The 27,237-nt window shown below is 38.6% G+C and overlaps 2 protein-coding genes across 3 annotated transcripts; one reads left to right on the forward strand and one right to left on the reverse strand.

The window, feature by feature from the left end:
* Nucleotides 1-2,266: 2,266 nt before the first annotated feature.
* LOC108670294 (protein trachealess) lies at nucleotides 2,267-19,665 on the reverse strand. 2 transcript variants are annotated; one of them, XM_018157755.2, is made up of 13 exons: nucleotides 18,630-19,665; nucleotides 17,143-17,178; nucleotides 12,586-12,673; nucleotides 11,904-12,051; nucleotides 11,342-11,505; nucleotides 10,622-10,793; nucleotides 10,276-10,397; nucleotides 9,777-9,973; nucleotides 8,705-8,811; nucleotides 7,170-7,317; nucleotides 6,170-6,282; nucleotides 4,702-4,811; nucleotides 2,267-4,313 (listed from the first exon to the last, which is right to left on the reverse strand). In XM_018157755.2, exons 1-13 carry the CDS (start codon nucleotides 18,857-18,859, stop codon nucleotides 3,561-3,563), a joined length of 2,388 nt encoding a protein of 795 aa, XP_018013244.1. In that variant the 5' UTR covers nucleotides 18,860-19,665; the 3' UTR covers nucleotides 2,267-3,560. The 2 variants fall into 2 exon arrangements, with proteins under 2 accessions (XP_018013244.1, XP_047739463.1); XM_047883507.1 differs by having other exon boundaries at nucleotides 6,170-6,285.
* Nucleotides 19,666-20,614: 949 nt separating this feature from the next.
* LOC108670280 (protein zyg-11 homolog B-like) lies at nucleotides 20,615-23,325 on the forward strand. The gene is made up of 4 exons (XM_047883508.1): nucleotides 20,615-20,684; nucleotides 20,796-21,289; nucleotides 21,671-22,978; nucleotides 23,035-23,325. Exons 1-4 carry the CDS (start codon nucleotides 20,615-20,617, stop codon nucleotides 23,323-23,325), a joined length of 2,163 nt encoding a protein of 720 aa, XP_047739464.1.
* The last annotated feature ends 3,912 nt before the right edge of the window (nucleotides 23,326-27,237 follow it).

A 27,237-nucleotide genomic window follows, 5' to 3' on the forward strand; every position in this document is an offset into this window, starting at 1 on the left:
CGTTTTTGATATTTATTGGACTTGTAGGGATTCATTCTGAACGAATAATATTCTCATCAGTCCAAGGCCAAGAAAAATCATTTACGTGGATAAAACCGCTAAGAAATATGTCATCGTATTGTGACCTGGTGCGTATATACGCGACGTCATTGCGTCAATTGATGTGTCTCCCCCATGTCTAAGTAGCTTATGGACTCTGATCAATGAATCTACGTGACAGCTGCGTTTTTTATATATATCTTCTCCCCTTCCCTCACACAGTCCTTCTGGCCCTGCTCATACTCCTGAAATTTGTAATTTCGTACACATTCTATTCGCCTTTCAACGTTTATTTTGGTCGTTATACATGTAAACCTTTGTTTAATCGTCAACAGCGGCTGTGCACTCCATCACTGTGAACCCTCATTTAATTATGTAGCTTTCTCCCATCATTGTAAGTCGTCGTTATGCAGTATGAATCTCTTTCAATATATTATTGTAACCCTTATTATGCATTAGAAACATTCTTCTGTTAATGTGAGGCATTATAATGCACATTATTTTGATCTCTTATGCTGACCGAGTATGACGCAAAATTTCCTTTGGCGAACTTGAAGAAATACACACGATAAAATATTGAAGAAATAACAAAAATTTCTGAATTTCCAACAAGGCTCATATACAGATCCGAATTTGACTTCTCAGCCTAATTGAAACTTCACTGATCCTATCAAACTTGCGATTTTATTGGATTGTAAACTATTGTCTTGAATAGAAACAATGTCGAACATTTAGAACTCTTCAAAATATTCGCTTCTGTTCGATGCATTTTAAATTGACATTTCAGACCGACATCGAAGAATGCCCGTAACGAATCAATTGTTTTTGAAAGATAAACTGTCAACCAAAGCTCAACTGATGTGTGCTATCTCTAAGCAATTATTCGTACTTGCATCAGTGGAAAGGGAAATATTATAAAATACATCAATATCCATGGAGCCATTAAATATCTAGGTCATTGAAACGCAGGGATCGCTATTTATGTGGGGTCATTGATACAACGATGATTGAGTAAGATTTATTCTTCAAAGTCTGATAATTACAGGACGATAACGAGTAGAATAAATTAATTATCTACATTGCAATAGTCTTTCCCTAAGCAACAGCTACAGTATGTACAGTAGCGCTGACTAACCGCACAATTAATGCTGGAGTCGCGACTAAAAAAAGGAACTAAACAACCCAGTCACACGAAAATATTTTATCACAGTTTAAATAAGTTGAAATCAAATTTCTAGATGATTTCGGTTCGGATTGAGTTAACATAAAAATCCTTAAAATAAGTCTTGCCTTGGCAGAGAGTTTGTAAAAAATAAGGATTTCCATTCTCAGCATAACATATTTAAAATGGAATGAAAAACTTATAAAACCTATAAAGCGTTATGTTTCAATCGAGTTGGTGCAGCATTTCTTATAATGACTCCATCATAGTAATCGAAAGAACATAAAATTGAGCAAACGCATAGGTGTTTTGAACATGAAGCTTGAACTTCATGTGGACAGCCATCTACCTACAGTCTACCTGACTCGCTTCTACTCCGTAGACACACGTCATCTTTCCAATCATTCTAGATCTTGGTCAATTGGAATCCTCTAAAGTGAGTCATGGAAAAAAGTGAAAAAGTGAGTCACTTTAGACTCAATTTTTAAGTTCTTGTCAGAATGACTCACCAAATTGAAATTCTTTGTAAAAATTCTCACCCTGGTAGCATATATCCGATATTTCATTGCAATGACAGGACTTAGCTAATAAATCTCTACGTAATCCAACCTCCTATAGGAAGTAACCTCAGTTCACACATTGCTGGATCACTGAATACGGTCGTCCCTTGCATTAGCACAAAGATCAGACACAATTAAGACGGAGTAATTGGTTTCGCTAGGATAGTTCGTTATTCAACTACACCGATGGATGTTCAACTATCTCTCACCTCATACTTCATGCAGACTGTGCTTACTAATAAGCTGAATGTTACATCTTCACGAACCAATCCTTCATGTCTTTTTGCCAAAGTTCAGTGTGCCGTGCTATTAACATATTGCACTATATGCTACCTACTGGCATTGAAATCATTCGGGCATTGCCAGAAACTGTACATACCAGAATTTCAACTGAGTCTCTAAAATAAATTTTATCAAGAGTGATAATGAAAACGTTAAGACAAAGAAAAAAAACTCATTCCATATTCATGATTGAGTTAATGATATTATAAAACTTTTTGTCTGTTTGAAGTTTGAATAAAATTCACGCTTAAAAATATTCTTCATGAATGGACAACCTTCTGAAACCAAAGACCTGCATTTTCAGATAACTGAATGCTCGTATCTAAAAGTAATTATATTACAGTATATTGCATCGACGTCCTAGAACTATTTAAAGCACCAGATCGTTCAGCTTGTACATTCTAAGATCCCTTATATCCTATTTTATTATTAGGTACAACTAGGACTATAGCTTTGGTTGGCAGCACGAAGAAATATTTTATCCAGAGAAGAGAATATATCCCTCGCCACGAGGGCGCCATGACTTGAATAAGGCTCGTGAACATGAGTTACGGTAGCTCATTTGCATGGATCGTGGATTGAAACCGCAAAAAATTCGCGTATAATCTGATGTTATATTGTGCTGATTAAATTAAATTATGTTATATGGTACTGATACATGCCTCAGGTTTGAAGTCGTTGATGGAATGAAAATTAGATTAGAGGACGTATTGACTATCAATAAAAGGAAATTTCGGGGTTTGAAAGAAGGATAACAAGATTGAACCTTAATTGAGATAGAATTGAATGCCCCATTTAATTGCGGTTTTACCCCTTATCACATTAAAGGTGAAACGATCGGAGCTACCAAAGTAACTACAGAGTTATACCATTCAATATCTATGACTAGCTCTTGATCATGGTTTGTGATCATGGTTTGTCTTGATCATGGTTTGTGAATTAAGAAAAGAATTATCAGGAAAATTCTGATATCTAAATTGATTTTGAATATAAAAGTATAAATAAATTTCTCTCATCCTGGAATTTATCAGAACAACTATTTTACGTCAATCAAAGGGTTCTCTTCAAAAAATTCTGCTTGCTAATTGTATTCAGGGCGCCAACTAACGAGTCTTTGTTAGTACGTGTTCATTAATGAGGAATGTATTGCGCAATGTATATTTAAATAGAATAATTCGTGTGTTCGTGGGAACTGCTCCAACTTTGCAGTCATATTCATATCTATGGCGGCAGCCTCGACGATAGATTAAGCCGATATTGGAAAATTTGCACTCATGCAATCGCTGTTCATCTTTTCAGACAAACGGTGTAAATTCAAATGTGGAATTGAAAGCTATGCTACACGTCAAACCTAACATCATCATTATTACTAATTAGCATCGACATGTGTGCTCCAGAGAACAATATCATCAATAGCAAGCCTCAGAAATGCAGTCCAAAATTTAAATTCATGATCTCGCTATTATTTTTTCAGAAGAATATAGGCCAATTACTTCAGTAATCATGTGGATTAATTATCATGCAGGGTACCAAGGCGAGCGCAGTGCATCGTACGGGTTTTTAGGAGGCCCAGCCTGTGATGAATACAAAGGTGAGTAAAGATCTGCGTATGGGTCACACGCATGGGTCTTGAGTCTGTCCGGCGACATACTGGAGGGTGGAGTGAGGTGATATCCTGCGAAGCTGGCGTTGTGCGTGGGAAGGATGCTAGGGGACTGGATGGTTGACAGCGGAGAGGCTGATATGGATGAGTTGCCAGGCGACGTCTCGATTGTGTCCCGGGACGTTCGGATGACAGTCTCACGTTTGGCTGCGTAAAGCTGTCTTAGTATAGCGGATGATGAAGGTTCCTGACCACCAGCCCACTGGATGGTGGACAAACCGCTACCCAGTCCACCTCCCAGGCTGTTGGCGAGTCCACTTTCATGAGGCAAGTGTCTTGTCATGGCTGCTTCGAGATGACGTACTGAGCCTCCACCTCCCAGGTCGTGTTGAGAGAGTTTATCAAGCGACGTAAAGTGGTTGTTGTTGTGACTGGGGGACGACCTGCATCTTAAGGGGGAATATCGGGAGTTGGGGAGTGCAGAACAGGGACCAGGGGACACTATACCCGGTGGGGACTTGTTGTTTTTGTTAGGGGAGTGGAGTGGAGGCCTGGGGAGGCTTGTTGGAGGTGGGGGAGTCAGAGGAGGAGAAGCCGTCGATGACGAAGTTGGGGAATTTGTCGATCCTGGGTTTTGGTTGTTGTTCACGATGTCCAGAGGAGGCAGCTGGAACACGTATAAAAAGAAATAGGCATAAATGTTTGGTCACAAAAGAATTATCTTTTCATTTCTCGACTGAATTATATTTGACTCTTTGCATGATTTCTCGTCTACTTGACTTAAACATTATCAAATGACAACGATATAGATTCAGGGCACCAACAGGTGCATTTAGAACAATTTCGTATTCATTTTTGAAGCTTAAGGACTTTTCGTAAACATTTGCTATTAACTGCAAAATTTATGCCAAGAGGATCCATACTGGGACAGTTGGAGCTACAGAAATTTATTATGAAACCTACACGTGATCTGATTCTAAGAAGAAGTTAAAGATTAATTCTTTACGACTATTTTACGACCGTATAGTCGTACAATCCTAAAATAGTTCTCTTACCTCATTGATATTTTCAGGAGAGCCTTCACCGGACTTGGCGTGCGGCCGCGCATTTTGATGCTCCGCGCGCGGATCGCTCTCCGCTTGTCCGCTGCCAGAATGCCTACCGTCTGAAGAAATCCGACACAAAATCTAAATAAAGTGAAGTGAAGAAAAACAATCTAAAAACTTCATCAACCTTTGCTGAGTCCAGGTGCAACGGCTGGCCTGAAGTGAGGTCATCTCTGCACCTATAACCCGCCACCACCACCTCCACCACAAATCTACTTAAATCTTGTGTTGACTTATAGATTTTCAAAATAATCCATTTACTCTTTTTAACAGACCCATTTTGCGAGTTATGCAGACATTGTCCAGAGGTCAACATCTTCCATCAGTTCTTTCACATAAATGACCAGTATAACCCACTTCCATATTTATGATTCAGAAGGTTTCACCATAGATTACACTTTCATGTATATAAGGTTTGTAAGGTCACTCAATTTAAATTCTCCTCATATTGATGCCGAATAAATAAAAATATCTCTGACTCCTTCAGGTCTTTGATTTATATGGTTGCAAAATCCTAGCTTATCTTATTCCATGTTTCTACTCAGAAATGTTATTCAAGTCTTAGTATGTTTGTCTTGAATAAAGTTAATGGATTCTTGACTGCTTTCATACGCATGCTGCATAAGGTTGGAAAATCACCAACTCTTTAATAAATATGCTCCATTTTCTCACAAAATATTTAACTGCTCTCATGTGTATGCCTCATAAGTCTAAAAAACCATTAACTTTACATGTTTAAAATGTTGAAAAGCAAATTTCTTCAATATTAAAGTAAAATAAGGAAATCTGGATTTCTTTCCTAGAAGGAATTAAAAAAAATTAAAATACCAAAATTCATCATGTGTAAGCTTTTCCGGACAGAAAAATTTCAAATACTGTTAAAGTACTTTTTTAAGTACAACTAAGCCGCGCAAAGTTGCATCATGCGACTGTAATGTAAAAATAACTAATGTACAGGGTTATTCTAAATGATAGGCAAAATTTTAATTTGTATTCACCTATGTATGAATTCAAATGAATAATATACACACCAATGGAAAGAAAAAGATTTAAAGTTTTTTTACATATTTATAAATGTTTAAAATCTCCTTATGCTACACAGCAAACATTTAAATTGTAGCCAGGCTGGACCCACATACGAGAAAGCATATTCTCAACGCTCAGGAAGTGACTAATTCAAAAAGTTTCGGATATCAAGATTTGAAAAAAATTTTAAGATTAAAAAAAATTTAAATCTTTTTCTTTCCATTGGTGTAAAAGTAATTCATTTCTATTTATGAGTAAATAAATACGAATTTATTAAATTGGATCTGTCATTTAGAATAGCCCTGTATTTTATTCCTAATTCAAATGAACACCAGAATAATTAAAACTCATTTAAAAAAATAAATATTTAAAGAAATAAATAAAATCGTACCGAAGTTTGATGTTTTGTTATCGCTGCCGCTGTCGCTTGGCTCGGAGTTGAGAGCGGCGCCATCCTTGCGGGGCAGCTGGCTGCAGTCCAGCACCGTGCCGGCAGCCTCGGTTCTGCTGGATCACCGCAATAATATACGTTAAGTTTACGTCACATAAATATGTTAAGTACCTCAATTATATGCGTTAAGTTTACGTCATATATATACGTAAAGTTTACGTCAAATATATGCGTTAAGTTTAAGTCAAATGTATACGTTAATTTTATTTCAAATGTATACGTTAAGTTTACGTCAAATATATACGTTAAGTGTACGTAAAATATTTACGTTAAGTTTACGTCAAATGTATACGTTAAGTTTACGTAAAATGTATAGGTTAAGTTTACGTCAAATTTATACGTTAAGTTTACGTCAAATATTTACGTTAAGTTTACGTCAAATATATACGCTAAGTGTACGTCAAATATATACGTTATGTTTACGTCAAATATATACTACGTGAAGTTCACGTCAAATATACACGTAAAGTATACGTCAAAAATATACGTAAAGTTTACGTCAAAAATACACGTAAAGTTTACGTCAAATATACACGTAAAGTTTCAAATTACGTAAAATGCATAGACATGCTACTGCGTATCCCGGTGACGTCAAATTGGAGACAGATTTAAATGATGATTGAAAAATTACGCTGATGATCTTATGTTTTTTACCAAATTGATGAGAACTGCAAATAATAATACGACTAGCCCATCTAGTTGAAAGTAATACCGGACATGTTGTGTCAATAAACCAAAGCCCAGAATGGTCATGTCGATTACGCGGTAACGTTGCTCAAGATCCAACTTTGTTACTCTATCTTAATTAAGCTGCATGGTTTACATGTAACTTAGTGTCCGCGGTATCTGTTTCGGACGTCGCAGCCCCATGCTCGTAATTTACTCTACAAATTAAATCAAATAAGATTTATTTCAGAAATAATATATCATTACAGCAGACCTGAGGACATAATTGACAGCAATGATGCTCTGTTCTTCGCCGGTCTTGGTGTTGCAGATGATGGTGGCGCAGAGCTGCATGAGACTGTACCCGCCCGCCTTGTTCAGGAGGCGGTAGTATGGCGTCATCACTTGGCCTTTCTTCAAAACTGCCGGGACACGGGGTCAAAATTTTAGAATTAAAGAAAATATATTTAAAATTTATTCGCAATAATTTATTATTTGTTGCCTTTTCAGTGGGCGTCAAGCTACGCCCAAATGTTTTTCATACAGCGAGGTCATGTAATGCAGCTCTTGTTCTGATGAGAATGAATTCAGCATTGAAATGTTCAACTCCGGTATTTGCGGTCTGTATGACTTAATTTTTATATATTTCATTGCGATTTACTTTAATCATATAGTTATAAAAAAATTAGATTTTCTACTATCAATATTTTCACTTGTCCGTTCACTAGTGTTTTAGGATTGAAATATTCTTTCTGATTATTGCCCTTGATATGTTCTCATGCCCTGGAACTGTTGTAGTTACCGTCGCTCACGCGATGGATGTAGCGAACTTAATGCAGTAATTCATTCATTATTGAAGCTCATAAATAATTTGTACCTTTCATTGTGACAGTTTATTGAGGCTTGAATTCACGATTCAAAATTAAATATGATCTAGTCTTTGATTATTATTTTGTGTGACATTCTTAGATGATATAGATAGTTCTAGGACCATATCATTTTCATGTATTGATGAACGAGAATACCATTATTGACTTACACAGGAGCCCTGAGCAATTGAATGTCAGCTTTAAGTGTTCAGTTAATTTCTAATTCCTATTATATTTATGTTGCTGAATCATAATCCACCCATGACAAACAGCACGAATTTCCGATCAGCGTTCGCGATAGCAATCGTCCGCAAATTATTAATGATAATGTTTCTAAATTATTGGAAATCGATCGGAAATGGTTAGCATTACTAAAACCATTTTTAAGTTCAAAACTCAATTGGTACAGATTTCTTAATCATCACAAGCAACGGCAAATATTAATAAGTCACGATCACCGTTTTATTGTTGATGAAGCTTTCTAAGCTTGACAAGCGTGTAGTGCAAGTGGCTTAATTATGATACTCAGTTTCTAATTATTGTTGAAATATCTGCATAACAAATGTGGCTTAGTAGTTAGGTTCATTATCAGCATAGCAATTAAGACTTGGCTCAACATATAACAAATGAAATAATAATAAGTCATCAGCGTGGTCTGCTCATTCGGTAAGTTTTTATTGCTCATGAACAGCTTGCAAGGAAGCTGTTGTAGCTGTTGCAAGGAAGGAATATTGCATTAGCTTGCAAGGAAGGAATATTGTAGCTGTTTATTGCACATGAACAGGTAGCAAGGAAGGAATATTGTAGCTGTTTATTGCACATGAACAAGTAGCAAGGAAGGAATATTGTAGCTGTTTATTGCACATGAACAAGTTGCAAGGAAGGAATATTGTAGCTGTTTATTGCTCATGAAGAGGTTGCAAGGAAGCGCTATACTCACGGTCGGTGTGGGCCTTGCGTAGGAGCGTCGCGTCCTGCCCGTGGCAGAGGGAGTACAGGGAGCGACCCTGTAGCTCCTCCGCTGTGTAGTCCAGCAGGTCGCTCACTCTGCGCCGAGCAAATGCCAATGGTTTAATACAGAAAATACATGATAAACCAAACACGTCATTATTGTATTATATCTTCGGACGAGCATATGCCAAAGGTTTTATACAGAAAGTACATGATAAACCAAACACGTCATTATTGTATTATATCTTCGGACGAGCATATGCCAAAGGTTTAATACAGAAAATACATGAAAAAGCAAACACGTCATTATTGTATTAGATTCTGGGCTGAGCACATGCCAAAGGTTTTATACAGAAAATACATGAAAAACTAAACACGTCATTATTGTATTATATCCTCGGACGAGCATATGCCAAAGATTTAATACAGAAAATACATGGAAAACCAAACACGACATTATTGTATTATATTCTGGGCTGAGCACATGCCAAAGGTTTTATACAGAAAATACATGAAAAACCAAACACGTCATTATTGTATTATATTCTGGGCCGAGCACATGCAATCATCACCAGAGGTTTATAGATATTAAATAAAATACAATAGTTTTCCTATCGACTATTTATTCTTATAAAAAAGTTAGCGTTCAAATTGTTTTTCGCCATATTACACATGGAGGATCGATGGAAATAATTTCAATGATTAACGAAATGATTACACTTCTGTTTCAATCCCTATTGATTGAAGATGCATAATTTCAAATTTAACGTTCGATATGTGTCGTTCAGAATGGTTTGACAAAAAGTAAAAAATAACTGATTATTTTTTTCTCTGATCAAAAATTATCACTTCTATTTATTTTACTCCATTTCAATCGATCTAAATCCTAAATGGTAGGAACCATTTTTTGCGTCAAGATACTCACTAGCACGTGCGTCCAATGCACCCTATAATTGTGTTCGAGCACTCAAAATTGCCAACAAAGTTATGTAGTTTTAAAAATCATCAAATGTAACCTACCAATATACATACTTATCAAACGTTACAAGAAAACAGCTCACTTTGGCTCACAGTGGGCGATTCTGAAGTCGAAGTTGAGACGCGTCACGAACATGTCTGACTCGAGTCGAAGCTCGTGCACCGAGGGAGGTGGCATGGCGATGGCAAGACCGACCATGCCAAGAAGAGCGGCCGGGGACTTGCGGGGAGTGTGCGAGAAGACGTACTGGGGCCTTAGATGACCCATAATCAGCACCACCTTCAGAAGAGTAAAGTAAACTAAGCAAAAAGTTTTCGTATTGCTCAAAACTAGTACACTCAGTACACGGAACTCTTGAAGTGGCAGCCTCGCTTGTTATACGCAACAGTGGCACGCAAATAAGGGTAGCCATCACTCACCCTGTACCCGGAGCTCTTGAAGTGGCAGCCGCGCTTGTTATACGCAACAGTGGCACGCAAATAAGGGTAGCCATCACTCACCCTGTACCCGGAGCTCTTGAAGTGGCAGCCACGCTTGTTATACGCAACAGTGGCACGCAAATAAGGGTAGCCATCACTCACCCTGTACCCGGAGCTCTTGAAGTGGCAACCCCGCTTGGTGAGTGTGGACTTCATGCGGATGCAGAAGGCTCGGTCGTAGCCAGTGTAATTGGAGTTCCCGTCTACCACCATGGACGTGGCAACTGTCGGCAAGAAAGTCCGAATATAGCTTAAGATAATTTCCAGTTCATCATTGGTGTAAACAAATCTAAAACGAATATTTTTCCCTACCGAATTCTCCACTCATTCTACATGCAAAGATTACATATTGACCTGAAGGCTCATCGCCTAGCACTGTTATGCCAGTGAAGAAAAGTTGACTTAAAATAATTATGCGGATCATGGTAATAAAATATAGCTCTAATACCGTCAGGATTCATGGTGCCCTGGTCATTGTTAGGCGTGGCATCGTCAGAAGCAAGACTGGATGGCGAGGGCGCTGGCTGCCCCGTGGCTAGGGTAACTTCCAGCTGGTCAGCCAGTTCCTGATGGTCGTCTGCGTGGACATACTCGAACATTGACGACCCAGCCATTTCCACCTGAGGGATGAGCACATACTGGTTCATGTATCATATTAATGAGGGTTTTGCGTGTGTTTAATTGATGTATTCATTAGCGGGGTCGAAAATCAACGACTTCGTGCCGTCTACGAGATTATTGAACACTTTCTTGGAATGTTGAGGGTGTTTGCTTATAAATAATGAACATCTAGGGAAGTTTAGAGTATATGATCATTGGAAAATTAGCAGTGATTCCTGGGCAGCAAATAGTCGAATAAATGACTCACTATGGACTTGCTTGACTCACTATGGACTCGCTTGACTCACTATGGACTCGCTTGCCTTACTATGGACTAGCTTGACTCACTATGGACTCGCGTGACTCACTATGGACTCGCTTGACTCACTATGGACACGCTTGACTCACTATGGACTCGCTTGCCTCACTATGGACTCGCTTGACTCACTATGGACTCGCATGACTCACTTTGGACTCGCTTGACTCACTTGTTACTCACTTTATGCCTTTTTGAAGTGCTTGGCTCACTTATGAAGCGCTTGACCCACTTGTAACACGCCTGACTCACCTGTGACAGGCCCAGGTAGATGGACACAGTCTCGGAGATGTACAGGAACCTTGCATCGGCTGCGAGGGTGAAGGCGAAACCGTCTAGGGATTGTAGGATGTGGGTGCCCTGGTGGGCATCAAAAAGCTCCATGTGGAGAGGAGTAGGCGAGCGTCCTCTTATATCTAGGGGAGGTGCATGTGGAAGACGTTATTTAGTACAATAATGGTGTACACGCGCACCTCTTAGTACATTATTTTGTACATTAAAGATGTTTTCGCACATCTCTTACTACATTATTTTGTACCGTGAAGGCATACACGTATTGACTCCTATTAGTGCATTATTCGCCTCATAATCCATTTTGCAATACGTATTTAAAGGGATTATTTTTAATATAGATGAATAGGGAATAGGACGCCATTCAGTTGCAAAATAACAAAATGATGCAGTTAACTGAAGTGGAATATAATGTGGAGACTAATCATATTTCACAAATCTCATGGAGCTTATGCCTGTTGTACGAAAGGTTTGGAACATTTCGCTATATTTATTTCAAGTTTTAAAAACTTGCTTAACTAACTTTTAAAGTTCTTATTCGGAGAATGAATACGAGTCCAGGGTGGGTCGCCGTGTAGAGTAAAATCGCGTAGCTTAAGATAAGATAACGTCAGTCTGATGACCGAGGCTTTGTCCAGCTGTGTTGTGATGGCGTGAGGGAGGGGCAACATCTGCAAGATAATAAATAATATACCGATTATATAGTGATGACTGTTATTATAGTGATAAAGAGTTATATAATGATTACTAGTAATAGTTGAGTCCAAGTGGCGTCAACGAGTGATCATTGATCATATATGTTACAATCGAGTTTAACTGATCTATAATGAGTCAGGGGTGGATTACAGGATAAATTGATTAGAGTGTGCAACATAAAACCGATTTGGAAAATTAGCTGTTAAGAATTTTTCGGTTGGTTAAAAAACTATTTGCAGCTCAATTAAACTATAATCAAGCGAAAAACAATATTTAAAAAGTGATGCAACATTTGGATTTGATTCACATTATTGCATTGACTTTGAGCCGAAAAATTATTCATCTATTTGAGACCACTAAATTAATTGAATAAAAATTAAATCAGAAAAAATTGACCCGCAATGATTATCAGTCAAACAATCGTGCATACGTAAAAAAAATTCGCAGTGAATTAATTAAATCCCACATAATAAGTTTAACTCATAATTCTTGTATTTTATTCTAGTTACCTTGGCGAGTTCGTAGAACTCAAAATTCTCCTTGCCTCTGCGGCTTCTTGCAGCGTCTCTGCTCTTCTCCTTGCGCATCTCCATGACGCTGTTGAAAATTGTACAATATATAAAATTGTTTTAAAGCGCCTGCGCAGAAAATAAATACATGAGAGTTTTCTTTTCAACTTTGATATTTTTCGGGTGTAGCGGCTCAAGGAAGCTAGCTCACTAGACCTCATTGCTTTAGTGGTCAATAATCAATAATAATCTTAAATAATTCTAGGCGAAGAAACGCTTGTATTGTCCAATGTGGTCAGCATGTAATAAAAAAAACTCAAAAATCGTTCATAAATTCTTGAATTTGTTAGAAGTCCAATTCTACGTAAACACAAATATTTTCGACGCCATAAGTAGAGTAAAACGACTCCTCTTGAGGACAAAAATGGGAAGTAGCAGTACGGAAAATTTTGTGCCGGTGTGAAGCGTGCGTTCCATTTGGTCAAAGGTCCTTTTATGGCCTGACGCTGGTTTTTGTCCCCCAGAACTGCTGTTAAGTGAGAGCAACTCTCTACTGGACGGTAATTTAAGAGACTGTCCACTTGCCCTTTTAGTAGTCCATTTAATCTAGTATTATAGTTATTTTATACATGGCTTGAGAGCCAGGGACGAAGTCCACTTTATGGGCAAATATCGGCAACTTGGTCGCATTATTTGGACGGTATCGTCGTATTATCGGCGGACGAACGTCGCGTGCTGCGCTCGTCGTCCTGATCATATCTAAAGTCGATCATGAGATTAGAACGTACGAGCATAATGGGGGACACTAAAATAAACAATTCTAAGTGACTGCCTCGCAAGAGGGCGGTAGTTAAATGTATGGCAGCAACAGGGGATGCAAGTGAAGTAGTAGTGTTGATTTTTAATATTCAGCGGGAATTCAGACTCTTTGCATGATTATTTGTGATTCCTATTGATTAACTTATTATCATTTTGGGAACGAAGTTTAAATTTTTATGTTCTGGAAGATCATGTTGATGTGGTACTGATTTTGATGTGGTAGTGATATTGATAAGGGACTAATAACGACAACCATTAAATCAATGCAATTAAAAATGATTGTATTAGAATTTGAACGAAGGGCATTTAAGAAGAAATAAGTTATAAGGTTAAAGTCAATTTTAGTTATCGGTTTTAGACAGTTTTAGTTAGTAAGGCATGAAATGAATGAAATTATGGGGGTTCATGATTTCGACGGAATCGTTATAACGCAATGATGAATCCTGTGAGTCAATATCATCGATTTATTAATGGATTCAATGCAGGAGAATTAAGCGCTTTTTCCATGGCTCAGCCTTCAGAGGAAATTGATCGAATAAAGTTCCGTTGATACAAGAATTAATTTCATTTTCTAATTTCTAATGTTGTTCTCCAATTATTCAAGATGATTAAAATGAAAAAAATATTGAAATCAAATCAAAATATTGTGAATGAATTGCACCAAGTAACATAAATTTTCTCACAAGAAAATTCAATTCCAAGTAATCCATAAAATGAAATGCCTCACATTGTAATTCGATGCTATTAAATTCATTCAAATATAAATCCGAAAAATAATGATACCTCGAATGACATCGCAGCACATTAGGTAAACTTGAATATTATTCCCTTGCATCAATTCGCAACATTATATATCGCTCTGAAGAAATCGTCCAGATCAGAATAACTGCTCTGCAATACGACTACATTTTGGGACGATACAATTATGTTTCATGCTATAAACTGAGAGCTTAAATACTGGGCCGATATAATTATTATAGCTGCTATAATCTGAGGGCTTCAATACTGCGATGGTACAATTATTTTAAGAATAAAGATTATATAAAGAATAAAGAATTTTAAGTGCTATAATCTGAGGGCTTCAATACTGGGACGGTACAATTATTTTTACTGCCATAATCTGAGGGCTTAAATACTGCGATGGTACAATTATTTTAGCTGCTATAATCTGGGGGCTTCTATACTGGGACAGTACAATTATTTTAGCTTCTATAATCTGAGGGCTTCAATACTGGGACAGTACAATTATTTTAGCTTCTATAATCTGAGGGCTTCTATACTGGGACAGTACAGTTATTTTAGCTGCTATAATCTGAGGGCTTCAATACTGGGACAGTACAATTATTTTAGCTTCTATAATCTGGGGGCTTCAATACTGGGACAGTACAATTATTTTAGCTTCTATAATCTGAGGGCTTCAATACTGGGACAGTACAATTATTTTAGCTTCTATAATCTGAGGGCTTCAATACTGGGACAGTACAATTATTTTAGCTGCTATAATCTGAGGGCTTCAATACTNTTGCAGTAACCTTATACATGCAGTTTGCTAAATTCCTAAAACAATGTAAATTCGAATCTTAAGTAGGAATATTTTTTGCTTTTCGCACGAAGGCCAGATACTCAGAGTTCTCTGGAACACGTGCAGTAATACAAATGTTGCGATGCCCTCCCTTTGATTGCGTGGGAGGCCATCCATTGATTGTGTGGGAGGCCTCTTGAGGCCCGTGGGCCAATTAGTTCCCCGCCTCACAAGGGCCTCGTAAAAGAGACACCCAATGCACTTCAGAGGACACTTCCTTAACACCGCATCTGTCACTGCAAGCACTTCTAATGCGATAACTCAACGCGGTGAGAGAGGAACGTGGCGAATCAACGCAGGATGATCGAGAGGGATGTGATAAATCAATGCGATATGAGAGGAATGCGCTAAATCACGCGACATGAGGAGAGGAATGTGATAAATCAACGCGACATGGGAGGAATGTGATAAATCAACGCGACATGAGAGGGACGTGATAAATCAATGCGACATAGCATAGCATAGTGATGTTGGCGCTGAAGAATGAGCCTGATGTGTTCTGTTGCCGATTCTTGTATAAGATCTATGGCGCTAAATTCATGAAAGAGTAAGGCGCTAAACAAACTCGTCATGAAAAAGTAAGGCGCTAAATCAACGAGGCATGAAAAAATAAGGCGCTAAATCAATATTATATAATCTTGAAGATCGTCTGTAATGATTAACAGCTGAGTAATGAATGGCCGGCCTTACATCGCAGCGATCAACGCTCATACGAGGGCCGTCCCAGCCGGTCATATGTTATAGTGTATGCATGAAGTAAATATGAATTACTGTATGAAAAAAATAATATTCCGCGTTCTGCTCTGCTGTTTAAGCTGATAAAGCAATAAGCTGATGAACGCGAGGTCAATAATATCTTCCAGAGTTTTCTGAACTGAAACTCACAGTGTGTATCTTTAAAGGATGCGGAAGAAGTAGTTATAGTTCAGAGTGTCAGGCTGGAATTCTTTAATGATTCTCTTTTTATTTCAATAAAAATAGATGGAATAGATACGGACTCGTTTTGCTATAACTTTCTGTTGAATGCTGAACTCTTTGATTACGGGACACTCTTTATGAACTTCGTTCTCGATCATAGATAAGCAACTCGGTCTGGCCTCTCGGTCTGGCCTCTCTACACAAGGCCACAAGACCGAAAATTCACGGCGATATTCAAGTCAATTCAATTGAATTGAGAAAAAAAATTCAATTGAATTGTATTCAACTCAATATTCCCATTCAATTATTGTACAAGTCATATCTGGCCCCATGTAAACGCACAAAAAACTAAGGCGCTAAATCAACGAGGCATGAAAAACTAAGGCGCTAAATCAATATTACAATATATTGAAGATCGTCTGTAATGATTAACCGCTGAGTAATGAATGCATGGCTGGCCTTGCATCGCAGCGATGAACACGCATACGAGGGCTGTACAAGCGCGTCATGCATTTACTGTATTAATGAAGTACAGTAAATATGAATTACTGTATGAACATAATAATATTTCGCGTTCTGCTCTGCAGTTTAAGCTGATAATGCAATAAGCTGATAAACGCGAGGTTATTAATACCTTACAGAGTTTGCAGAGATAGACAGTGTGTACCTTTAAAGGATGCGGAACGAGTATATATAGTTATAGTTCAGAGTGTCATGCTAAAATTCTTATATGATTATTTTTTTATTTCAATAAAAATAGATGGAACAGATACGAACTCGTTTTGCTATAACTTTCTGTTGAATGTTGAACTCTTTGATTACGGGACACTCTTTATGAACTTTGTTCTCGATCATATATGTAGATAGGCAACTCGGTCTGGCCTCCGAGGAGCCAGCTCATCTCATACACTATGGGCCACAAGTCAGAAAATGCACGCGATATTCCATTCAATTACTGTACAAGTCATATCTGGCCCCATGTAAACGCACATTATGACATTAGGAATATAAAAAAGTGAATGTATTTTCGAGATAACTGCTTTACATCGGATCTAGCCAAATAACAGGAAAATTTTGTGTACACTTGGAGATAGCAATTTTTGGCAATTTGTATGTCAATTACCACCTGGGAAAAATTTTGTATTGTAATAAAATGTAGGGAAATGCGATGTATGAAAGCTCGGTTAAAGGAAAACGCTTAGAATTATGAAAGTATTAATTCTCAGTACGGTATTCACCTTCCATCCGGATGCCTCCACTGCTGGTCGCCGAAACTGCAAAGAAAATTGCCATTGATGAATAAAAAATATAACTCAGTACTCATTGCAGTGAGTGACAGAGAGCTCATTTTCTCGCCGACGAAAACTTGAAATCACGGACGGACAGACGGACGGACGGACGGCCGGACGGACGGACGGACATGGTGAGCACAACAGTGCATTTTTTCCATAAATGAGAAAATGCGCTAGAAATTGATTAAGTATTTTTAATTGACTCAACAAGTCACCACTAATCATTTATTACTTTGTCAAGACCAAAAACTTCAATGAGGCTCAACTTGAAGCACATACATATAACTTATCTACTTATTAAATTCAAATCTTTAGTTAATATTTGATATTATATATCAGAATGTTGAAAAGTAGTTGAGCATGGTAGTGGTTTCCTTTGTGACTGCATGGGTGGACGTGCCTTCAATATTCGAACGACTAACATTTTAATGGGAGCTAATTAAGCTAGTTCATGCAAGAAAAAAAGTATTTATTATAGCTGAAAGTGTATTGAAAATAAGTAAGAAGACCAAACACTTAAATTTATTTTTAATACCGAGTTACTATGTATAGTACAGAAGAGGTTTCAGTTTCTGGAGTAATTACATGTTTAAGTTGATGTGATTGTTCACTTTTCTCTTCAAGAAGCTCTCCTCGAAGAAGCAATTAGTGGTCAGGGAAGCATTGGAGTCTGGGAAGCACTCCCGACGCTGCTATAAAAGTGTCTATGCGGCAAGTAATTGCTAAAGGCTTCTCTATTATGCACTAACGACGCCACCAATATTGTGCTCGACTCTCAATAATTGAAGACAAGGCTACCCTCGGCCGCACATCTTCACTTCAATTTCAAGCGGCAGCTCGACTCCACACAAACTGGAAATAATGTCGTCGCTCCAATTTGTGTCATACGGTTTATAAAATCTGGATTAGGAATCACAGGTTTACTTTTAAATTTAGAATCGAATTTTATTCTCTTATGATGCAAAGTAAGTAATAAGCAGGCTGAATGTATACGGACAAATTATCAGCTTTAATGTTCCATATTTCTAGGCGTCCCAGAGACGCCTGGATTGCATGTGCTACGCGTAGACCAAGACGCCAATTCTTTTGCGCTACAAATTTTGGCTTCGAATATTGATAAAAAATTAAGATAATTCTTATCTACACACACAGAATTTTTCATTATTGTGCACAAGAGTGCAATACTTTAGAAAAGCTGAAGTTCGAATTGGTTGAATAGCATCCTATTGCGTGCTTAAGTTACATTACATTACATATAAAGTTACTCACTCATTAAACCATGCACTGTGTGCAACTGGGGGGGGAAGCACTTGTTCCTATTTATTCCATGACTATTTTGACGTATTGCGCTGTGGCTTCATATAATAAACTCTGGAACATTGCAATAAAAAAACACAATTTTTTTGAAGTATAAGCTTAACAATATAACTCACCAGAAATTTGGTTGCTGCTGCTGCCTCTGCAGGGAGTATGCAGCAGCTGCAGCGTGCTGTGCAGCCTGCACGTGACTGTGCGGGTGTGGATGAGAGTGCGGGTGAGGGTACGCGTCGTGGGGCTGTAAGCCGGGGAAGGGAGCGTGACTGTACCCCAGCATGGCGGCTGAGTCAAAGCCGTGCAGAGACATCAACTGCTCTCTCGGTCCCGCTGCGTACCAGTCAGCCATCGCGCCACTATATATATTTCGGTCGAATTTCAGCCCTCTATTCTGGTTCTGAATTAGTTCAAGCAGTTATTTTTTCAGCATGTTTTATTCATTGTTTAAACTTCTATTCTAGTTCTGAATTAGCTCACACTGTTATTTTTCAGCCTGTTTTATTCATTGTTTAAGCTTCTATTCTAGTTCTGAATTAGTTCAAGCAGTTATTATGTCAGCATGTTTTATTCATTGTTTAAGCTTCTGTTCTAGTTCTGAATTAGTTCAAGCAGTTATTATGTCAGCATGTTTTATTCATTGTAAGCTTCTATTCTAGTTCTGAATTAGCTCACACTGTTATTTATCAGCATGTTTTATTCAATCTTTAGCTCTCTATTCTAGTTCTGAATTAGCTCACACTGTTATTTATCAGCATCTTTAGCTCTCTATTCTTGTTCTGAATTAGCTTACGTAGTTACTTGTACACACGTTTTATTAAATCTTTACCCTTCTATTCTGGTTCTGAATTAGTTCACGCTTTTATTTCTGCACATGTTATATTTATTGTTCAACTCACTAATGGAGTATCTAATCCTTAGTTATTTCACTTTATTATTTCTCCACATGATACGTTGATGTTTGTTCCTGAGGCTGATCATTTGTTGTACTGTTATTACTATACATCCATGGGCGGTGACAGTATGGATCACGAGCACTGATGAAGAATTGGTTCTGTTTGAACTACCTGATCATAATAATGGCGAATATTTATAATCTCGATGGATTCTGTTGTGGTGTCACAAAAGAGATAAAAAGGTTAAAATTTTCTGATTTTTTGTTATGAATTTCACATTTTCTTCCTATAATTTGGTCCAGTTCATTGAGTCTCTCAGTCTCAGATTAATTAACGTTAATGGATAACGTTCACTGAACTGATGTCAAATACCCAATTAATAGGGGCATTTTTTCGATGGCTGAAAGTGTGATTAAAAGGGCGAAATCTTCAAATAAATGGGGGACACAAAATTATCCCAGAAATAGCGCGTTACAAAGAACTTAATATATTAATTATTCAATCGAGATCATGTATGCCCTGATTAATTCTGTTTAAAAATCAAGCAATTTCTTTTCTACACAAGTTTTACATTATTTATGAGCCTGCTTATGCAACATTTGGACATAGAAGTCTGATTTGATATAAAAAGACTTAAATAAAACGATCATACTTAATTAGATGAAATAAATAATAAACGCATCTAATTTATCCGCTTCATATACAAAAGTAAATGTTAAATTTTACCCACTGCAAATTTTCGAATTAATTGAAAAACGTTTTTAAGAAAATTTTCTTTTGCCAAAGCAAAAGGTAAATGCACTAGAATGTTTTCTTACAAGCACTTGTAAAACATGACATATATAATTACTATATAACTTTAGAGCTAAAGCAGAATTAAAGAGCGTTCTTCAATAAAACATATATAAGATCAAAGCAATCGGTAATCACATTATCTACTTAAAATTTGACAGTGAAACTATTTCCATGCAACTTCACTGAAAACTTTAAAGTACTTGATTTGCACCATAAAACATTTGGCACTCAGCTTAGAAGCCTGATATAAAATTATCTTCGCACAAAAGTTGACAAATTTCGGTAGCTTGGCTACTAGTTTCATGTGAAAAGTATGACATATATTTACATATATTTACGTATTTTGAATTTACGCTTTACCTTTACCACGTTTTACTGAAAGTTTTCGAATAATGGAGTAAGATTGGCTGGACAACATGGCTTTTGTGGTGCCTACTGAGCAGGCCATTTGGCCTGGAAATGCCAAATGGTACATAAATGAAGATGGTGAACTCTCCCCATGCTCTCTGAAAAAGCTTACTCTTAGTTTCATTACTGAAAACCTTGGATCTGTGTGCAATGTGGAATGTTAAGACCCAAGAACTATTTGCTGTGCAGCTCCTATTGCTAGTGCCTCTTCAAGAGAAAGCATTCAGAGGTACAGAGAAGCAACTGAAGGAGGTGCTGGAAAGTCAGCTTGTGATAGAGATCTTAAGGTCTTTGCTCGCACCAGTAGTCATAATTCGCTCACCGAATCCAGTGTAGTTAATGTTAATGGTAATGGCATCAAAGTTAATAGCACTTCAGCATCTGGTGCAAACTCCACTCCACGAACTGGCACTGAGGATCAACGACTTATCCCATACGCAATGTTTAATATACCTAACTATGGAAGAGTTTACGATAAATCTAATAGCACTGACCCTCCTAGTGAAAATGCTGAGCGTTTGGACCTCTTCGAAAGGGACTTCTTTCATTTTCAGTGGAGACAACCTGATGTTTATTTGTCACCTCGCACGGTTGCCATGTTTCTGGAAGAGCTTGACAGATGTGGCATGCTCAATGATTCTACACTCAGCCTCTTTGATACACCTCGCATGCAGCTCAATGAGGTCCGAATTCATCGTTGTGGCTCTCTCATCTCTGCTCGAGGCCTGAATTTCCTTATTCACAACAAATTATATCGCCTTGAATTGCATGGCTTGCAAATTCCCATCAAATTTGTTATCAGCAGTCTCAATTCTTGGACAAAAGCCAACCTTTCTGTTCTATCCATAGTATCCTATGCACCTTCTGACAGGCAAAGTGCTTATAAACAACTGCATCGTCTGCAAAATCTCCAAGAACTTGACTTGAGTAACAATAACTGCCTCGACCCAGCATCATTAAATATGTTGTTGCGGAGGCTGCCAAACTTGCATAGGTTGAGTATCAGTCATTGCGTGAACGTCAATACAATTGAACCTTTGATGGTCATTTGTGATCAACTGCAGCATCTCAGCCTATCAGGAGTGATGATCCACGACACGGCCATTACCATTGATGTGCTCAAGACCTTGACGAGACTTCGCTTCCTAGACTTCAGCGCTGTGACCACTAATCATGATGTTAGGCACGAAGAGTGCATCAATGAGGTGCTGATGAGCCCACACTTTGCTCCTGATTTGGAGTTTATTGACGTCTCTAATAAAGTAATGGTATCGGAACAAGTCCTATTCAGCTTCCTGTCAACCCATCCTAACGTCAAGGGTGTGGCGCTCGTCAACGTGCCTGTGTGTCCTGACTTCTGTACTTCCGAGTGGCCTCAAGTGAAGTTCCTGACTGGCGTGCGCTGCATTGGGAGCGACGAGTCTGTGCTAGACCTAGACCGTCTGACGGAGTGCATGCAGCACTACAGGCGCCGGCATATCCTGGCGCAGCAGATGCTAACCTTCGTCAGCGCTGCCACGCATGAGTCCTCACCTTCCAAGCCTCATCCTAAACTTGTTGCGAGCATCTTGCAGTTCATGGAAGACTTCCAGTCCCGGGAGTATGACCAGACCCTGAGCATCATTTGTCTGTACAACCTCACCGTGGGGAGCCCTGGTGCTGCACTGCATCCCAACCTTCAGCGCTCTGTGGTACATGCGACCATGCACGCCATGACACTACACGGGGACAACCATCAGCTCCAGAAGATAGGACTTCTGCTGTGCTGGCACTCAGTTCTGCACAACGTGTCCTGCAACCAGTACTGGGTGGCGATGAAGGCTCTGCACGCTCTGCACAGCTTCGCTGATGATGAGGTCGACCACATGGCGGTCGGCATCTGCTACACCCTTGCCGCCGAGCTCACCAATGAGCAGACTGCTCAACTCGGGTCCAATCCTGCCTTCATGAACAAACTGCTGGTTCTAGTGAGAGGGAGAATGCAAGACAACAACGCAGACATCATGCTGCAGTACACGCTCTCTGCACTCATGAACCTTACGGACGAGTCGCCCGTGACGTGCGAGATCTTCCTTAACCAGGATGGCCTGCAGATATTCATAAACCTCCTACTGACGTTCCCTGACAAGAGGTCCGTGGAGATCACAGTGCTGAAGCTCTTTAATAACGTCGCTGTGGTGCCAGAGCTGCGTAAGGAGCTCCTCAAGCCTCCCTTCATCGCCATGCTCAGGAGGCAGCTGCAGTCCGAGCACATCGCGGTGAGCTACTTCGCTGCAGGCATCTCCGCCTATCTCCTTTGTGCTGAGCAGGCCGCTTGGCTGGCCGCCGATGATCTCCCATACAAGGAAGTCCTGGCCGAGCTCGGCGACGTGGTGCTGGGCTGGGAGTGTCCTATATGGAGAAGATGGTGGCCTACTTATCATTCCAGCCTCTCCTGCCTCTGCTGCACGCGTCAGGCGCCCCCTACGTGCAGCTCTGGGCGCTGTGGGCGCTGCATCACGTCACCTCTAATGACAGCGACTATTATTGCCCCATGCTCATCCGGGAAGGCATCCCTGAGCTGCTCCTGACCCAGCGCGACGACGCGCCCTCCAGCGCGCCTTTCCTGCGTGACTTCGCCCTCAAGCTGCTCGCCCTCGTCGCCGCCTACGAGATGCGCGACGCAAAAACCCTAACTGGAAAAAACGCTCCGACTTTCATACCGTGCAGCAGGAGTTAGAATACTTACCAGTGAAATAATACTAGAAATAAGTGCCACGAGATACGCGACGCAAAAACCCTAACTGGAAAAAACGCTCCGACTTTCACACAGCGCAGCACAATCTAGAATACTTACCAGTGAACTAATACTAGAAATAAGTGCTTCTTTTGTTAAGAATAAGAACATTACTAACATTAACATTACATTAATAAAAGCATTAATAAGAAGAATGTCTTGTTTTTTTAATAGTTTTGTCAAACCAGCCTGCATATTAATAATAACCTCTGACAACTGTAAGTCAGTGAACAGGTCCTATAGTTCATATAGTGACTCAGTGCCAATTGGGCCTCGTATCTCCTACGCGAGGGCGCAGTTTGGTTCGCTCCATACATGAATAAATTCAACGTGACTTGTTGTAATGATGCAGATATTGATCTCCTCGAGGAGAGGTATGTACGTGATGTCCTATAACCGCATTAATCTAGGTTTGATTAAGAAACGTTTATAGTAAGGCAAATTTAGGATTTATTCGTGCAATATTAATTTACGTGTTTGTATGTAAACTAATCCTAAGGTTTGTTATACCGCCGCCCTTCACTTATCTTGTGCTGTTGTTTATTGTTCGCTTTGTCAAGAAGCGCGTCTTGCGGGCATAGAAAGTTTGTGCACGATCAGGTGCTTCCCTCTTGAGGTCTTCGCCATGCAAGAAGACATTTTTCTCTTCACTTCATTTGCAAAGCATTTTTCTGACTGGGTTTAGCTTTGCATAGACCAATGGTTGTTTTGGAATTGAAATCAGTTGGACCGGTCGGACAATCTGTGTCGCAGGTAATGGCTTCAGACAAGTTGGATAACATTGTTCTTTTAGCATGAACGAGAGTTTATATATATATGCATGGATATAATGTAAATACATTCGAAATAGAAAGAGTGATTCATAGAACAGTTTTTCATGTATGACTTCACTTTGGAAATTCTTGTAGTCTTCTAATAATTTAAAGTTGCAATTATTTTTATTCCAGTTAAATGTGCGACACTGATATTGTTAGAATTTTAAAACAGAAGAAGTTTAGAAGAACTTTTTTTTAAAGAAGTTAAAAAAAATTCAGCAGATCAATAATACAAATTTGTACCTATTAAGTTCTCGCCAGGGATTCTTACGAAGACAACAGAAACTATCAACTCAATTTTACAGGCTGAAGTTTGAACCAAAATTGAGTAAAAATTTTGACAACTCTCATTCAACGGAATTAAATGTTTAAGCTGAGCTAGCGCTTCGCCACTTGCCTATATGTCCATCATTTTTAATGTGCGTTAATTTAAAAATGTCCGTCATTTTTAAGCTCAATCGAGCTTTTTTTGAAGTAAAAAATGAAGTTAAATTTATAAGCTTTATATTTTTATCATTAAAATTTTCAGTAAGTTTAGCAAGCACTTAATTTAAAAAAAATTACGATTTTTAAAAACAGAAAATTTCATGCTGGCATTTCAAAAGCGCCAGTTGATCCTCAAGGACCAACGTTAATTTCTTTTCATTGCCTTAAAAAGTAATGAATAATTGGCTGTAATCTGCAAATAGTTATGCGAAGCAATTGATAAACTCAAAGAAATAAAAATAACCTACTCAATATTGTGATCGCATGAGGCTACATTGATTCTCATCCTTTAGCTTACCATTAAACATAGATTTAAAAACAATTTGATATTCAGGGTTAAAAATCGGATTACTACCTTGTTATGTCTAATGTCTACCAACACTGTTACAACAGGCTATACAAATATTATTAAACTTTGTAGCATCTGAATCGTGAACGCTGATCAATGTCCTCATAAACCCTTTTAAAATTTTTAAGAGACATAAAGCGAAGAAGCCTATCACACTTTTCCTTACAAGGCACCACATATTAATCAACTGACAACCTTTCTCTTGATAATAAAAAAAAATTCAGAACCTAGGTGGCCGCATTAACCCGCGGGATTTCTTTCACAATTAATTTCACCAAAACACTCACAATGAAGATTTTCGCACACGATCTAGCCATTTTTTCAGAGATGTAAAGTAAATAATAAGTCGGCACTGAGAGAGCAGCCTACAAGCGACTGAACGGGACGGTCTCTGGAGCCTCACTATCTGTCATCTTAACACTGAACACGAATTAGTGCCTGCCATTAAATCTTCAAAGCCTTACTCAGAACATCGTGTCGGAAACCGAACTGGGCTTGTGTGCTGGTATTGGGCTGTGTTAAAAAAAAAACTCAATGGAAAATAAAAATATAAACAAAATTATTGCAGCCTAACGTCGGCCATTCAGTGGCCACCAAAATGTCTGAGGAGAATTTGAACGACGAAGAGCAACGCGGAGCAGCGGCTCCATGCACGATCGCTGAACGCGGTAGCGAACTGTGGTGTCATCAAGCGCCTGATGCTGCAAAAACCGGCGGTCGGGCGTTTGTTTAGGACCGTAAGGACTAATAGACCTCTTAATAATGCTAATGTAAATTGAAAAAGCAATTTGAGCTTAAGTTTCTTCCGGAGATAAATTCGGACGTGATGCAATATTTTATAACATCGAAGTTTAAAATGATATTACAACTTCTTCTCTAATGAATCAGAGAATACCGATTCTACTCTATCATGTCTAAAGACGTGATATCGATTGTTATTAAAGTTTAGAAAATAATTTTGAGGTCACCATTCATCTCGTCACTAATCGTCGGAAAATTCGGAACTTATCGACGTCTGCGATGCTATTAAAAATAAAAAAAAATTGTCCTGCAACGACAGATTCCGAATCAGTACGCCACGGTATAGCCGGGGACATATAATCTGTCAACAATTCAGTTCATAAAAGAAAAACTCAAATTCGGAGTTGCACATGTCAGAAGAAGTTTGCCAACACCAATACCGGCGAAATTTATATTAGACAGCCCGTACATCGGCGACTAAAACATTACTGATCATGGCTGAGATTCTGAGAGCAGCGGCTGCAGAGGCCGAGTGTTGTTCGCGAGGATGTTCAGGTAGCAAGTTCAGGTCTATAAAGAGTAAGACTTGTTAAAGAGAGCATCATTATGTCGTGATATATGAGGCAGGCTATCGCCGAGTCTCGCCACCAATATACCTCGCGGCCACTCTACATATTATGAGCTCAGTCTCCGCATGAGTGTTTGAACGAGTTTTTGCATGAGTGTATGCACGGCGTAAATATTGCAATGATCTATTAGAAATTCATAGGCTGGAGAGGTACGGAATGAACGCTGAGAATTCTTACAGGGAATAACTTGTAAGGTCCATTGACTCGGTTGCCTCAGTCATCGAGTGAATTAGGGTAAATACTAGCAGATTTGTACTTCTGTACAAGAACTATATTATTATTTTGTACACGTTTTTTATATTTATGAGTCACGCTGATGGCAGAAGTGTTGTTTTGACAGAAACGATGTTTTTTTTCTTCAATTTTTACAGTCATTAATTTAAATCCTTCCATATTTCCGAAGCCTAGAAGTATTGACAATTTCCAAGAAACAATAAAAAGATTTAATGATAAATTTTGATTCATATTTATTTCATAAACACTTTATTGATTTATTAAACTAACTTCACTCGTCGATGGCGCCACAGTAAAGCTTGTCCTGCTTGCTCTGCAAGTTTTATTTTGAAAAAAAAAAAAAATTCATATACCGACGCCGAATTATTCAACAATACTGAGTGTAACTCGCATGTCGAATAGATTATTTTATTGCACGTACATGAATTAATGAATGAATTGTTTAACCTACCTGCTTGGAATAATGTAATTTTTCCGATAAACGTCGATACAAATTAGGAATATTTTAGAAATTTATAGATGGGTTTCTTAATTTTCTTTAAAATTTTGAAACTTTTTGCCCTGCATAATTTGTCGCAGTTAAACCAATTTTCCAGAGATA

The sequence above is a fragment of the Hyalella azteca genome, unplaced genomic scaffold (genome assembly GCF_000764305.2).
Source record: "Hyalella azteca isolate HAZT.00-mixed unplaced genomic scaffold, Hazt_2.0.2 contig13120, whole genome shotgun sequence".
Classification (NCBI taxonomy): domain Eukaryota; kingdom Metazoa; phylum Arthropoda; class Malacostraca; order Amphipoda; family Hyalellidae; genus Hyalella; species Hyalella azteca.